This window comes from Grampus griseus (assembly GCF_964374135.1).
Source record: "Grampus griseus genome assembly, chromosome: X".
Taxonomy (NCBI): Eukaryota; Metazoa; Chordata; class Mammalia; order Artiodactyla; family Delphinidae; genus Grampus; species Grampus griseus.
In genome coordinates this window covers 114,812,808-114,827,973 of record NC_138999.1, presented here as the reverse complement: position 1 = coordinate 114,827,973, position 15,166 = coordinate 114,812,808, and the positions used below count along the sequence as shown (strand labels likewise).

The 15,166-nt window shown below is 36.1% G+C and overlaps 1 protein-coding gene across 3 annotated transcripts in view; it reads right to left on the bottom strand.

Annotated features, from left to right (window-relative positions):
* Nucleotides 1-15,166, bottom strand: part of PHF6 (PHD finger protein 6) — a 52,783-nt gene that overhangs the window by 33,684 nt on the left and 3,933 nt on the right. For 2 of the 3 annotated variants that reach the window (XM_082681992.1, XM_082681994.1), the window contains exons 2-5: nt 14,846-15,029; nt 14,508-14,609; nt 671-804; nt 361-404 (exon numbers count right to left, since the gene is read on the bottom strand). In XM_082681992.1, coding sequence (XP_082538118.1) covers nt 361-404; nt 671-804; nt 14,508-14,609; nt 14,846-14,983 — 418 coding nt within the window. In that variant the 5' untranslated portion in view covers nt 14,984-15,029. The remainder of the gene's footprint in view (nt 1-360; nt 405-670; nt 805-14,507; nt 14,610-14,845; nt 15,030-15,166) is intronic. The other variant, XM_082681993.1, reaches the window with a different exon arrangement.

Here is a 15,166-nt window from a genome sequence, read left to right as displayed (position 1 = left end):
ATAAAAAGGGAATTAATTTACAGATATAATAAAACTGCTTTCAAAAGGCTTTGAATCTCTGTAGGAACTGGGTTAAGCATTCTATTTTTTTTAATTGAAGTATAGATGATTTACAATGTTGTGAAAAATATGGAACGCTTCACGAATTTGCGTGTCATCCTTGCACAGGGGCCATGCTAATCTTCTCTGTATCGTTCAATGTTAGTATATGTGCTACTGAAGAAAGCACCCGAATGCTTTTAATTCTTCAAAATGTATTCAATATTGAGATATGTCTTGTGGTAAAAGTCAATACAGTATAATTCACTCATATTTTACTCAAATTTCCTCTTGAAATTGAAAAGTGGCTGAATAACGTACCTTCAGAGTTATGTGCAGTTTTCTTGTGTTTTCGGCAATAAACCCTACAAAAAATGAAGAAATTAAAAGTAAACAAACCAAATTCATTTTTCAAATTAAGAATGAGCAGTACACTTCACCCCATTCACAAGCTGGATTCCAAAAACCTTATCATTAAACTTTCTATGCCATTTCTCTAAGCATTAAATTCCCTACCAAAAACACCCTTTACGATGATGATGAAATGCTTTGAAATGGGAACAAATTTTTACAAAGGCCTAAAGAAAGTATGACTGTTTTAAAAAAACTAAAAGAGAAGTTAAATAATTACATGTAAATTCCTTGTGAAGGTTTCTCTCGTATCTGAGCTTTATCATGCAATGCACAGTGGTAGTGGTATGTCCTGTGACATGTTTTCACATCACAACCAATTGTAGCTCCAGGACAATGGCACAAAGAACACATCTACAGGAAAACAATAAAATAATATTATTAGTGTGTGATTTTGCTATGGCTATGAAATCAGGTTAGAGGCATATCAAATCTCTGTCAAGGAAAACAAATTGGTTATTGAAAAGTTCTGTAACTAATAATGCTACTTTTCTTGTTTTCTCACCTAGAAATAATTCAAATCAAATTCTACTGGGAGTATTTTTTCCCATGTTAAACTATGACAAAATTAATGGAATATTATTAATATCTATTGGTTCATTGTGGTTAAGAGAAAATCTGAAATGTTGCAAATCAGGAATGTAAGCTGTAGACCTTTTCACAATCCAGATCTTCCTGGAAATGAGTAACTGGAGAAAATGGCTCATTCCAGAAAAAATTTTCTTTCACATTTCCACTTATCAATGAGAATTTTTAGAAAAAAACTCACATACTATTTGGGAACCTGGTAAAATCAATTTCAAGTGAGGGAAGGAGAGAAGATAAAAGAATTAGGTAGATTTTCAAATACCTCGAGCCCTAAAAATATTTTGTGATGTCAAATTGATTGTGAAAACATGCTCATCTATTTTAATTTAATCTGTTACTTACCTCTCACATTATGAAGTCAAGGAAGTAGATAAAACAGATTCTTTCAAGATATTTTAATATACCTTACCTTCTGACTTTATTGGATAATTCATACTGTTTAACTAGCTCATGTCTAAATTTAGAAACAAATTCTTTAAGAAAAGTACATAACAATGACTGTTAGTGGTTTTGATTAACATATCATAGTATACGGTACTGAGTGGACTTTTAATCAGGCTGTCTCCTAAGCTATAAATGCCATGCAAAAATAAATTCACAGTAAGGTAAATCTTAAAATCTGTTCATTTGTTTCTTTGTTGTTAGATGCCTCATTTGGAACTGTTCTCCTTCCTCTTGATTAATTTTAACATAAAGAACATCCTAATTTTTGCATTACTTGGCTCCTAAGCAATTTTAGTGTACCAAGAGGCTAATGTAAATTCTAATAAATTGCCTTACATTTCTCTAAGCAAGTCAAACACTCAACCTCTCATTCAAGCTATCATTTAAAAAAGACTCCTAGGTAAGTCAGAAACAAACATTCTCAATACAGGTACTTCCCAGAAAACATGATGGCCAGTGCCCATTATTAATGCGAAAGAAATACACCACTTCCTTAAATAAATATAGAAACTTCAAAGCAATACTGTAAAAAGAAACACTGTGCCAAATTATCAAGCAGGGAAAGCTGTTAAATGCTTTTGGGTGGCTTATAAATTCTTGAGGAGGTGGAGCATTTGTACTACAACTTATTTATGAGGTTCTACTATTTTAGTAAATTATACTTCTAATCAAAAAAATCATAGACTTACAGAAATTGTGGAAAACACGAAAGAGCACAACGAAAATTAAAAGATCACTCATACTCACCAAGTGTAGACACCATTACAGTGTTGCTATGCTTACGTGAAAGTATTTTTCTATGTAATTTTGTACATACTGTCACTTGGTTTTTAACTTAATAAATTGAACATTACCATTACTTCATTAAGAACTGTACTGCAAGTAGCTCATTTTGAAATTACATCGAAAATGTGTTTGCATGGGTACATTCTGAAAAAAATTATTGAGTTCAATGAGCAAGCAAAAATAAAAGGAGAGGTACTGTTAAAAATCCTGTAGAGGCTCGGCACTGGCAAACACAGTGAGATGGGCACTCTCAGATACTGCTGGAAATTGGTATACTCTCTGGACAGCAACTTGCCTTATTTATCTTAGAACTTATTAAAAGTTTATACTCTCTGATCCAGTAATTTTCCTTGAATTAATCTAGTCTACAAAATAAATCATACTTAAACGATTTATATGCAATCATTTTCACTGCAAAGTTGGAATAGCCCAAAATGTAAAACCACCTGTGGAAAACAACCACTGAAAAATGTTTAAATAAATTACGGTACAACCATATGTAGGAATGTTCTTTACTCTTTTCAAAAACATTTTAATGGCATGGGAAAAGGTTTATGTATAACATTAAGTGAAAAAATAAAGCAGGATGCAGAGTTAGGTATGCTAATTATGTTTACAACATATACTCTGAAAATAGGTGGAAGTAAACATAGCAAAATGCTGAGTGACTATCTGTGTGTGATTGGTTTTCTTCTTCATCATTTCATATATTTTCTGATTTTTCTACAAAGGGGAAATTACAAAAAATTATTTAAAAACCATTGGAAATACTCTAGCAAATAATTTCAATACCCATCTCTCAGTTTACTGAGAATAAGAAGGAAACCAAATGCCCAAAATATATCAAAATGTGTTTTGGCTGGTTATAAATTCAAATCTGCCCAAAGTATAACCAGTTAACTACAGCAACTCAGAACAAATAAAAATTTTTTAAGTGAGAAAAAGCTTATTCTCATTTTTGTCAGTTTATCTCAAGGAAGAAAAGAAAGAGGAAGATATCCCAATAAAAATGTTTTCAGAGAGTGGAAGATTCTTCTCAAGCCTAGGAGTAGGAATTTTTCTTAATTAGAATTCACAGGATCTATTTTATGCAGCATTCATACACAAGCAGGTATTTCTGCTTGTATAAGAAATTCTGGCAAAGTACTAAGAAAATACCAAAAAAGTGTCCATAATAAAACTAAATATAAAATGTATATCTGCTTGCGTACCTATGAATACAGAATGGGAACACTACTGTGTTCAAGACATCACTACTATATTGCAACACCTGAAATAATTCTTTTTACTTGAACGCCTATGGGACTTAAGATAGAGTATTCATTTTGGCTATTACCATTTTACTTCCTTGTATGACTAATTTATCTTTATAAATGTATAGACTTTATCCATCAAGTGCTTCTAGAACGAGTTTTTTGGAAGACAAACACTGTGACTTACCATGTAGTACTCAATTATCGAGAATGAGAAGGAAACCAAATGCCCAAAATATATCAAAACGTGTTTTGGCTGGTTATAAATTCAAATCTGCCCAAAGTATAACCAGTTAACTACAGAAACTCAGGTTACTCTGTTATTGAAGATTTTAATATCGTATGGCATATCTTTTTCTCATTCACGTTTCTAATACCTGCAGACTTGACATAATTATCCTAAAATACATCTAAAAATATTTTAAAAGTCTGATTTGGAAAGGTGAAATTGCGAACAATCCAATTGAAGGGACACAGAATGAGCAGAGAGAATCAAGAAGAGATAAAAAGAAAATTAAAGAAGTTGAGAAAATAGATAGGTGGCTAGTATACTTTTCTTTAAAAAAAAGTATTATGGAAAATAAAACAAAGAGGACTTCTATTGAAAAAAAAGTAGAATAGGAAAACGGGCCCCCCCGACACAGCAAGGCACCAGTTGGTTGGACCTGAGTGATGTTATCCTGTATTCCTCTTTACACAAAACATTTATTTGCCCTCCAATCTGTCACAGGCCCTACTGGGCCCTCAGCAGAACGAGTGTCATGCTTGCACTGTAGCCAGGTTGCTCTCCATGTGGGCAAATCAAAGTTAATCTGACAGGAACACATTTCTCAAGGACAGCGGCGGACTTCCTCTTCCCTGAAAAAAGGTCTGTCCCACATATCAAATATTCTGTTGAAGGCCAACTTCCTGTCTTGAATATAGGTATAAATGTCAATTCTCAGCTTATCCTGCCTATACCCTGATTTCAAGTTCTTTAAATAGAGGTGAAAATTTCTTTGTTGTTAATGATTTTTCTTTTACTTTTATTCCTCTATTCAGTTTGCTACCTAGTAGACCTAATAAATTTCAATAATCCATTACTTCTTCCAAAATGGGGAGATTAGAAAAAGAGACTCTTATAGATGTTTACATATCATACTATCTTTTTAAAAAATGTTAATAAAAATTATATATATTTAGGATGTATACGTTTTAATATACATATACATAGTGAAATGATTACTAGAGTTGAGCTAATTAACATATCCATCTCTTCATATAATTGCCATTTTTTTAGTGCATGTGGTACAAGCACCAGAAATCCACTCTCAACAAATTTCCACGATACCATAGGGTATTATTAACTACGGTCATCATGCTGTACAGGAGATCTCTAGACTTATTTATCCTACATAACTGCAACTTTGTACCTTTTGACAAACATCTCCCATTTCCCCCACCCCTCCTGCCCCTGGTAACCAGGGTTCTACTGTCTGTGAAGCTTTACTATGTTAAGATTAAGTTGTGCCACACAAGCAGAGTCTCAAGGAGCTGATCCACAGACGAAAGAGGAACTAAGTCACGCATGAGAGGAGACAAACGGAACTGAAAGGACTATGACTTAGCTAAAGTCCCGCTGAAGACAGAGGCTGGGACATACCTGCTCCTCAGTCAACTGAAATAGGCCAGGACTGAAATTCACTTTGCAAAAGGAAGAAGTCTTAAGTTAATAAAAGGAAAAATACTGCTTTCTTAGTTGCTATGGGGGAAGCTCAGGGAAAACTCAACTAAGACCACAGACAGAGACAAGGCAAAACAAATGAGATTGCCAACTTCTAGGACAGGCAGAAAGAGAAGGCTCTTGGGGAAAAGCTCTAAGTCTTAGCTTGCTCAGCTTAACTGCTGTATATCTACTATGCATGTCAGTAACTGACCACCAGTGTATAAATATAAATTCTCACAGCCAAGTACTTACTACTCTCAAGATACCTGCTGCAAGAAAACTGCTACAAATGTACAGAGAATGAAAGAGGTTTCAAAAAAAAAAGTCTGTAGGAAAAAAAAACAAAAGCAAAACAAAGAAAAATCAGAGGGACTTCCCTGGTGGTCCAGTGGTTAAGACTTCGCCTTCCAATGCAGAGGGTGCGGATTCCATCCCCGGTTGGGGAGCTAAGATCCCACATGCCTCGGGGCCAAAAACATAAAACAGAAGCAATATTGTAGCAAATTCAATAGACTTTAAAAATGGTCCAGGTCAAAAAATCTTTTTAAAAAAAGCACTTGGGAGTTGGGAATAGTGTACCTAGGATATTTTCACAGGAGAAACGAGACAAAAATAAAGTGAGAGTAGTTCACCTTACACTGGTGTTTGTTATTCTGTGTTATTTTTAATAACAGAAAACACTACCTCCGGTTAAAACTAGAATGGAGGACAGTGCGGTTGGGGCAAGTTTTCAGAGCTGCCTAAAAAATGCTCCTAACTCCAGGTTCATTACTTTATATAGAGTAATACCTCACATATCCAACACAGTCAGAAAACAGAGTAACCTCTGAATTATCTGGTTAGCAGATGCTGTCCACTTGATTTGTTAAAAACCCCTAAAAAAAAATTACCATTGCCCGGAAAGGTGGAACATGAACTCATAACTGTTTCTGGTTTATCCTACAGCTACAATTAAAAAATATATATATACAGCATTTTGAAGAAGGTCTCAAAAAATACAAACTTAATAAAATATTCTTAATAAGGGTTATATAATAAAATAATTAGGTCTAAGTAGAAAGCTAGAAAGCAAAAATGAAATCTGAAAGCTGTCAAAGTCACTGAAAAGTGATTTGATAGATTAGGACCTTAAATTCCAAGTGCTTCTAAAAAACAGGGCTACTGAAAAGCACTTGTTTTTTACTAAAGTAATAGATAATTCTAAGCAGTTACTGAATAAATAATTTCAGAAGTCTCTTGGAAATCAGAGGGCAAGTAAGCCTGTCAAGCTCTTACTTAACCTAGTCTCCTGACCTAGCTCTCAATATCACATACTCCAACTCCATCCAACTTTATGAATCATCATTATGAGGAATATAAAATTATCTTATCGGAGCTTTTGAAGTTTGTTTTATTCATCTGAAAGATTCAGAGTTTTTCTGAGCTCAGATCTTTTTGTTTAAGCTCTTCTAAGATGTAGGTCTTTCAGGCTGAGGGTACTCTAAAGTGCCACGCTGCTTACTATACTTAATCTGTGAAGAACACCAACTACAATCCATGCTCAAATAAGTACCAAGACATCCCCCCAAAACCAGACATAGATTATTTTATACTACTGGTTTGGGTTCTCTTCCATTAGCACAAATAAGCGAGAAGTGATTATATAATGACATAAATTTACAGTATTCTCAATTACAAAGAAGTATCAATATTCAATGAAGGCAAAGGAAAAAAATTTGTGAATTTTTTAAAAATTAATTTATTCAGTAATAGTCAAAGACCTGATTTTCTTCATCATTAGATCTGAAGTTTCTCTTTGGCCTCACATTCATTCTCCCTAATCACCTCCAAAGTAAAACAAAGTTCATTTTATATAAATGACAGGTAAAGTATCTGCGCACATTTAAATTAATCTGCATGCCATAATGAGCTTTCAAAAAATTCACATTTATACAAATACATTCATGACGCATGTACACTTAGTTACACAGATGACAACGAAGCCAGTGAACAAATCTTCAGGAAAAAATTTACCTGTTTTTCCCCCAAAATACTGTAAGGCAAGGATCCTGCAAGCCCAATTCGGCCCATCACCTGTTTTCATAAATAAAGTTTTACTGGCACACAGACATGTTCACTTCTTTGTGTATAGTCTGTGACCGCAACTGAAACAATATGGCTAGCAAAGCCTTAAATATTTATTATCTGATCCTTTACACAAAGTGTCCCAACCCCTGTCCCAAGGCAATGGTCCGTAACGGAAAGTGTTCATCAAAAATCACTTGGGAATCTTTTTCAGAAAATACCTATCTGCAACCCACCCACACCCCTTTCTGGTTTAATAGTTGGTTAAGTACCAGTGCTCTAAGGATTTGGTAGCACCATTAATTACCTGGCATCTTCTGCTTCTTTGTATGTAGTAAGCAGTGGTTGCGTTCTATACACTTTGGGTGCTCCATTTTACCCTTACTGAATGCCAAATAAGCCACACACACTCTACTTTAAATAGCACTGGCATTTAATATTCATTTAATACTTGTCAAAAGTACTTCCTCCTCCTTGAAACTCTTCCCCCTTTGAGTTCTACAGCATCATTTTCCCAGTGGAACACACTTCAAATGTCACTTTCTATGAAGTCTTTTGACTTCTCAGGTAAAATTAATTATGGTCCTCTCTCCCAGCTCCCCTGTGGCATTCTTTACATACTTCTAAGGCTAAAGTACATTTATTCATGATTGCATACAAAGTGTCTAGCATTGTGCTTGGTACAAAGTAGGCACCCAATTAAGTATCTGATAAATGGACAGACAGATGATTTCTAGAATCTAGATGGAGGCCTTGACGAATACAATGCCTGAGGAAAACAACAAAAATTTAACACCCTACTGGTAGAGTGAAGGTTGAAGAAACATGAAAACGCCCTTGTTTGAGGCATACACAGCTCTCCACCATCCTGAACAAATAACCAACCTGATTTTTCCCTCTAGATTTCTCTCCTTCCTCTTCAAACTGCTAGAGCTGCAAACAACACTAAAACACTGATTAACCAAAACACAGGAATTTTATGCTTATACTATTACTTCCGTGGTCAATTTACACCTAGCCCATTATTTAAGCTTCACACTATCATCCAATTGAAGCCCTTCCCTCCTTCAAATTCAGCCAACAGTTAATGAGTGCCCACTTACTAGAGTATAACTGAGCACAAATGATACGCCAAGCATCATGCTAAGTGTTTTCCATGCATTTCCCCCACTTAATCCTATGCTGGGCAAAGAAAATACAGTCTGCTCTCCCAGAGTTCACAACACAGTGGAGAAGAATGGCTTGCGCATGTGTTAACAAGTACAATGCATATTGTTAAACTCTATGACAGAGGTGAAGGTTGAGTTAGACTCAGAAACAGACAGAAGTTCTGAGAGGCAGCTAGGAGATGAATAACATCTGTACATGCACAGATATGGGGACAAGCAGAGGATACTTGGGAAACCGAGAGGAGAGGGGATGACATTAGGAATGGAAAAAGTGGGTTAAGGTACGACTTCTGAAGGGCAGATATTATTTTGTAGGCAGTAAGGAATCAGTAAAGGTTTGGAGTCAGGAAGTGAGTGATACTAGGTTATAAAAGTAGAGATCAAGTAAATACCAGCAGTATGTTGGAAGGATGGGAAGAGGAAGACTGGATACAGGGTCGCAGTAAGAAAGACAAGAGGGCTGAGACATCCCAGAAGTAGAATCGATGTGACTGATGTGGAAGAAGGAAGAACTGAAGGTAAATGATTCAGAAAGAGAATCTGGTTTCAGGGTAGGGAGATGATAAATACTGGTTGAGTTTAAGATGCCTGCAGGACATCTATGTACAGCAGACAAATATGCTGCCATTATTATACTTCATCCTCCACAATGACTACTGTGTATCACCTGTCTCCTGAAAAATCCTGCTTTACCCCTCCTATCTAAGTTGAAATTCCTGCTAATGTTTGAAGACCCTGTAATCATCCCACCTTTCTCAATTCTAATCCATTACTGCCAGTCTCAATGACCCATTCTGTTATAGTTAACCTATTTCATGGACTCATCCTTTTTTTTTTAAACTTACCATCTCTAGGAAGTAGTCTTAACCACCTAAATTGGCAAGATCCCTCCCGCACAGAATAAAAAGGTGTATCTATAAATTGTCATGTATGCAGATTCATGGCATGCCCAATATCTAGATCATGAACTCTCAAAATGAGACACCCTGTTTGGGGTGCCAAGCACTCTACTGGTACTGAGTAAATAAACTAAACACTATGTAAAATTTGTCTTTTTATTTTCAGAGGCTACAAAAAGTATCTTGAGGGCAATAGAGACTTGGCATATTCTTACATAGTATGTATGTAGGATTTTTGTCCCCAAAACAATGCTATTAACAGAATATATTAATAGGAGTCTGATTATGTCCTAAGTTCAGTACTATTTCCATCTTTATTAGAAAACTTCTAAGCTCTAATCATTACATTTTTTAAAATGTGATTTTTGGTTAGGTAGCTTAAAAGGCAGTCTAGTATAACCTAGAGAGTAAGAGTTCTGGCTTTGGAGATTAAGAGTTCTGGCTTTGGAGTTAACTGGCCCTGGATTCAAATTCCAGCTCTGCCACTTACTAGCTATATGACCATAGTCAGGTTACTTCTCTGAGCCTCAGTTTCCTAATCTGTAAAGTGAGAATGAATACCTTCCTATCTCACAATATGACTGTAAGGATTAAAAAGGTTCATGTATTTAAAGTACTTAGCCCAGTTCCTAGCACATATTAAGTGTTCAATAAATGTTAGCTATTTCTGCTACTGAAAAAAGCAGGAAAAATGTTCAAAGGACTTCTTAAGACATGTGAGTAAAATTTAGTTTGAAAAAGGGAAAGTTTAGGAATGACCTGAGGATAGTCATCAAGTTTATGAAGGACTTTTCATTTTTAATATAGAAAAAACCAAATATTTCTTTTAATGGAAAGAGGCAGACCTAGAATAAATGACTCTAACTTAAGTGAGATACTTGAGTTATACAGAAGGATGAATTTCGCAACTGTGAAGAGTGTTATATAATACTGGTCCTGTTTCAGGTTGCTTGGGTAGAATCACAATTTCTTGATATATTTAAAATAAGATAGACAAAAAAATCTATGTTACATGGCTTTTAGGTAATCTTGCCTAAGGGGAAGGAAAGTGAACTAAATGGCCTCTCAACTCCTTCTGTTCCTAGAGTCTGTGATATATGTGACATAGGTACCAATTTTAACAGTAACTATCTGATGTGGATACTCTTTTTCTTTTCTTTTCCTTTTTTTTTTTTTTGGTGGGATCTTAGTTCCCTGACCAGGGATTGAACCCTGGTCCCAGCAGTGAAAGTGCCGAGTCCTAACCACTGGACTGCCAGGGAATTCCCCCGATGTAGATACTCTTAATGATCTCACCACCTAGTTTCATCCAGCAAGAGTATGTTCTTCAAATATACTCAAGTGTCTCCTTAAACAAATGAAAACGGCAACGATAACTCATAATCTTACTTGGAAATTTGCATTTCTTGGCTAGATGGCTGGAGAATAAGCGTAGATGGTACAGATGTGGTGTCTCCACATATGAATTCAAGAGGAACTAGAAACCATTCTGGAAAAAAAAAATCTGTCTTAATTGCAAAAACAGAGTCTCAAATTATAAAAACCTTAGTAGGCTGGCAAATGTCTCCTGGTCCATCTTGGTGCTTAAAGGTGATGTAAAAGAGATGAATATGTTCGTGTGGAATGGCTTTCCTCCCTGATCCTTGTGGCTGACATGAAAATCTTGGAAAATGGCCTATGGCAGCAAGAACACACTTGCCACCCATACCTCCTGCTCTACTGTGAATTCCCATCCTCTCAAGACTCTGACCCATCTGGCGGCCTATATACTTTCACCTCAAACCCCAGACTCTTCTCTTTATACTTTTCTTTGGGGCAAGTGAGAACCTCTGGGGCCAGCACGAGATACAGACTGGAACCTGTCTTAAAAGCACCCATGGACCAGCACTCCTGTTTTTCATTATTTTCAACGGGAATTCATGACCCACTTTTCACCTAAAATCTAGATGAACAGGAGCCAGGGCAGACTCACAGGATAAAATGCCTTAAAAAGTCAATTATGGAAACTGATTATCTAGTTTACACGTAGCTTACCTACTTACATGAAACTCTTCACTTTTTTTCTCCCTTTCTATTTGATTTATGGCCCTTTTATTGCTTAGACAAATCTACAAAGGGAAAAGTAAATAAGAAAACCAAAATCTGGAATTTTGGTTACTTGATAGTATTTCACGTAAAAATGATGTAATGGAAGGGACAAAACTAAAGGTTAAAAGGTGACTTAAAAATTATTTCAAAATTGGGCTTCCCTGGTGGCGCAGTGGTTGAGAGTCTGCCTGCCGATGCAGGGGACATGGGTTCGTGCCCCGGTCCGGGAAGATCCCACATGCCGCGGAGTGGCTGGGCCCGTGAGCCATGGCCGCTGAGCCTGCGCGTCCGGAGCCTGTGCTCCGTAACGGGAGAGGCCACGACAGTGAGAGGCCCGCGTACCACCAAAAAAAAAAAAAAAAGAAAAAAAAAAAAAGAAAAAAAAAATTATTTCAAAATTAAACATACAAATGCTACTCCAGTCCTAGCCCCTATGTAAATTATTTAAATTCTGACATTTTAAGAGAAGGAAAGGGAACAAAATCATATACCTGGCTCAAAAGTTCTCTCCTTCTGCCACTATTCCTCAATGCTGGATGCCCACAGCCTCAAAATGGCTACAAAACACCTTTCCTAAGGGAATTCCCTGGTGGTCCACTAGCTAAAACTCCATGCTTTCACTGCCAAGGGCGCAGGTTCAATCCCTGGTCGGGGAACTAAGATCCCACGAGTCATGTGGCACAGCCAAAAAAGAAAAGAAAAAAGAAAAAACCCACACCTTTCCTAAGGTAACTCTTTATATCTCTTATAGCACTCTTTAGTTATGCAACATCACTGTTTAGTAAGCAGTGATACAGCATTATCCGTTTACTGTTGGTGACTTGTCCTAAGTTATATAATGTGTCAGTGGCAGTTATTTAAAAACAGGCCTCGAGAATTCCCAGCCCAGCATCCTTTTCATTAGCCTACAACAATATTAGCAGGATCTTATTATTACTTACGAACAATAACTACAACAGGGGCTACCATTTATCAAGTCTTAACCATGTACCAGGTACCATGCTAAATCCTGTATCGTCTCTTTTTTGATTCTCACAATATCCCTGGAAGGCAAGTACTACCGTTATCTCCTTTTGGCAGGCGAAGAAAACATGGTGTAGAGAAGTAAATCAACTTGCCCAGGGTCACCCAGCTAGTTAGTTACTAAAGCTTGTGGTCTTAACCTCCAATACTGTTCTACTCCCTAGATCAAGGAACAAGCTTAGTTATTTATAACTCACTACACTTGGGCAAAAAAATTAACTCCCTACACCATACCATTAAAAATTAATCAAAACCATTTATAATAGTGAAATCTGTACAAAGTTCTGATGCTTTCTGCACAAACAGGTACAAATAAATTAAATCTCCATTGAATTCAGCAATACTGCCAGATGTATGCTGCTGCTTCATATAAAACTAGGCACTGCATTTGTTAATAACACAGTAACATCAGGGACCAAAACTGCTTCTGTTCTGACTAGAGCAGCCATGTCAAATAACAAAAATGCTAACAAGTCAGGATGTAGATGCATTTTCCAGGAATATTCATAATGCCAAGGAATAAATAATGGGGTGATAAGGGTTACAGTACAACTAGCTTCAAGTAAATAGTATTCTTTCTTTGTACCCAAAGTTGTTTTTAAGGACTAGGAAATAAAAACATAACTGCTCTGGTTCTCAAAACTCAGCAAGCCACAGTAACATGAAGAAATCTAAAACCACCAAATTAAAAAAAAAACTCATTTTTAAAAAAATGCAGCATTCTATTGCTATCTACAGTTTTGAGGGTGGGGAATATAAACATTTTCACAGTTAAGGTCTCACTACAACAAAAACTGTCTGACCTCTGAATTCCCATTTGTGCCAATACTGATTCTAGGGTTTGAGACTATTTATCCTTAAAACAAATCTCAAATGTTATCTTTGAACTTCTTCATATTGCTTTTCTCTTTTTTTTCAACTAATACTAGAAAACTGACTACTTTTCAAAATAGATTATTCCTGACATCAAAATGATAGCCCCCGGGCTTCCCTGGTGGCACAGTGGTTGAGAGTCCGCCTGCCGATGCAGGGGACACGGGTTTGTGCCCCGGTCCGGGAAGATCCCACATGCCGCGGAGCGGCTGGGCCCGTGAGCCGTGGCCGCTGAGCTTGCGTGTCCGGAGCCTGTGCTCCGCAACGGGAGAGGCCACAACAGTGAGAGGCCCGCGTACCGCAAAAAAAAAAAAAAAATGATAGCCCCCCCTTTCCCATTAGATTCTTTACGAAATATGAGATTACTTAGTGCCTAGGAACATAGATATATGTTCTGCCAAACCCATCTTTAAAATAATGAAACACTTGATAGTGGAGCTACTGAAGGTACATTTACAGATGTAATTTCAATAAAGAGCTCAGAGGAGAAAAATAACCAAATGAGAAGACACTGTCTCAATGTAAACCATAATGTATTAAATAGCAACAGAGACGACACTACCTCTCCAACAGAGCAATACAGTATCTTGCCAAACTGGTTACTTGGTAGTGAAGACAACTGTAGGAACATTACACTTAGCACAGCTTCAGAAAAACTGTGAGATTCACCAAAAGTTATCCAAAGTCAGAAATGCTGTGTTGTATAGCTGAACCATGGTAAAATACGTTGTGCAGCAACTACTAACATTTTCCTGTTGAAAGGGTTCTGTCATCTTCATTTGTAATGATCACAATTACTTTATTAATGGAAAATGAAAACATTTCAGAATTTTAATTATCAAAATATACGTGAATGAAGACTTTAACACATGAAATATTCAAATTAAGCAAACTGCTTGTTTTGTAAGTCAACATGGCCTCCAAGAAGATTTTAATTCTTTTTGAAAAGAAAAAAAATGAATATACATATTGATTCACTCCTTTTTCACTGATTGACAAATAAGTTAAACCTAGCCTTGCAATTTGCTGATTTGGGGAAAAAAATAAGACTGCAATTAAAAAAATTACACTCAGTTAATAACACGATACACTCTAAAATAAGCAATTTCCTCCTTAATGAGCTTAAAGTAAGTTTTATTCTCAAGAGGCAGAAATACCAACTTACCAGCTTCGTGCCTCTTTTAATTTCCTTTTGGACATCTTCAATAGAAAATCCACCAAGACTTTCGTTATCAGAGTGTGATGATACCAAAGCAGATGAAAAGAGCTATAAATTACATTTAAAAAAAATTAAGGTTCATATATAAAGAAATTACAGTGAAACAGTGAATAAGATGCTAAATTTAAAAGGAAATATTCAAGTAAAAATGGCATAGCATTAGGGAGAAACCATTTCTTAGAAGTTTAACTGGTTTTGCTGTTTTGTTTTGTTTAGTAATCAGGAATATTCATTATTAAGATTCTCATGGTTTCAGATCTCTTGGTTGCTGCGGGCATACTTACCATGCACTTATGGTGTGCTGCCACCTTCTGGTTTTCAGATATTAGTAACTGTCCACATTCCTTGTCTCTATTTGACTTACAAAAGCCACATTTGCGCTGTCTTGTAGGCCCTTTTTTCTGTTCAACTGAGCTTGACATGATTTTTAAATTGCCTTTAGAATGCCACTTTATGTCTCAAGAAATGCTAGAGAATAAGAAGGGCAACAAAATGGTTAATTTTGTTTTAAAAATCAGTTTACACAGTAATATAAATTGCTTAATATTTGACCTAGGTCTTAATATATGCATTTAAAAATAGCTATTTAGTATAGACAAATTAAT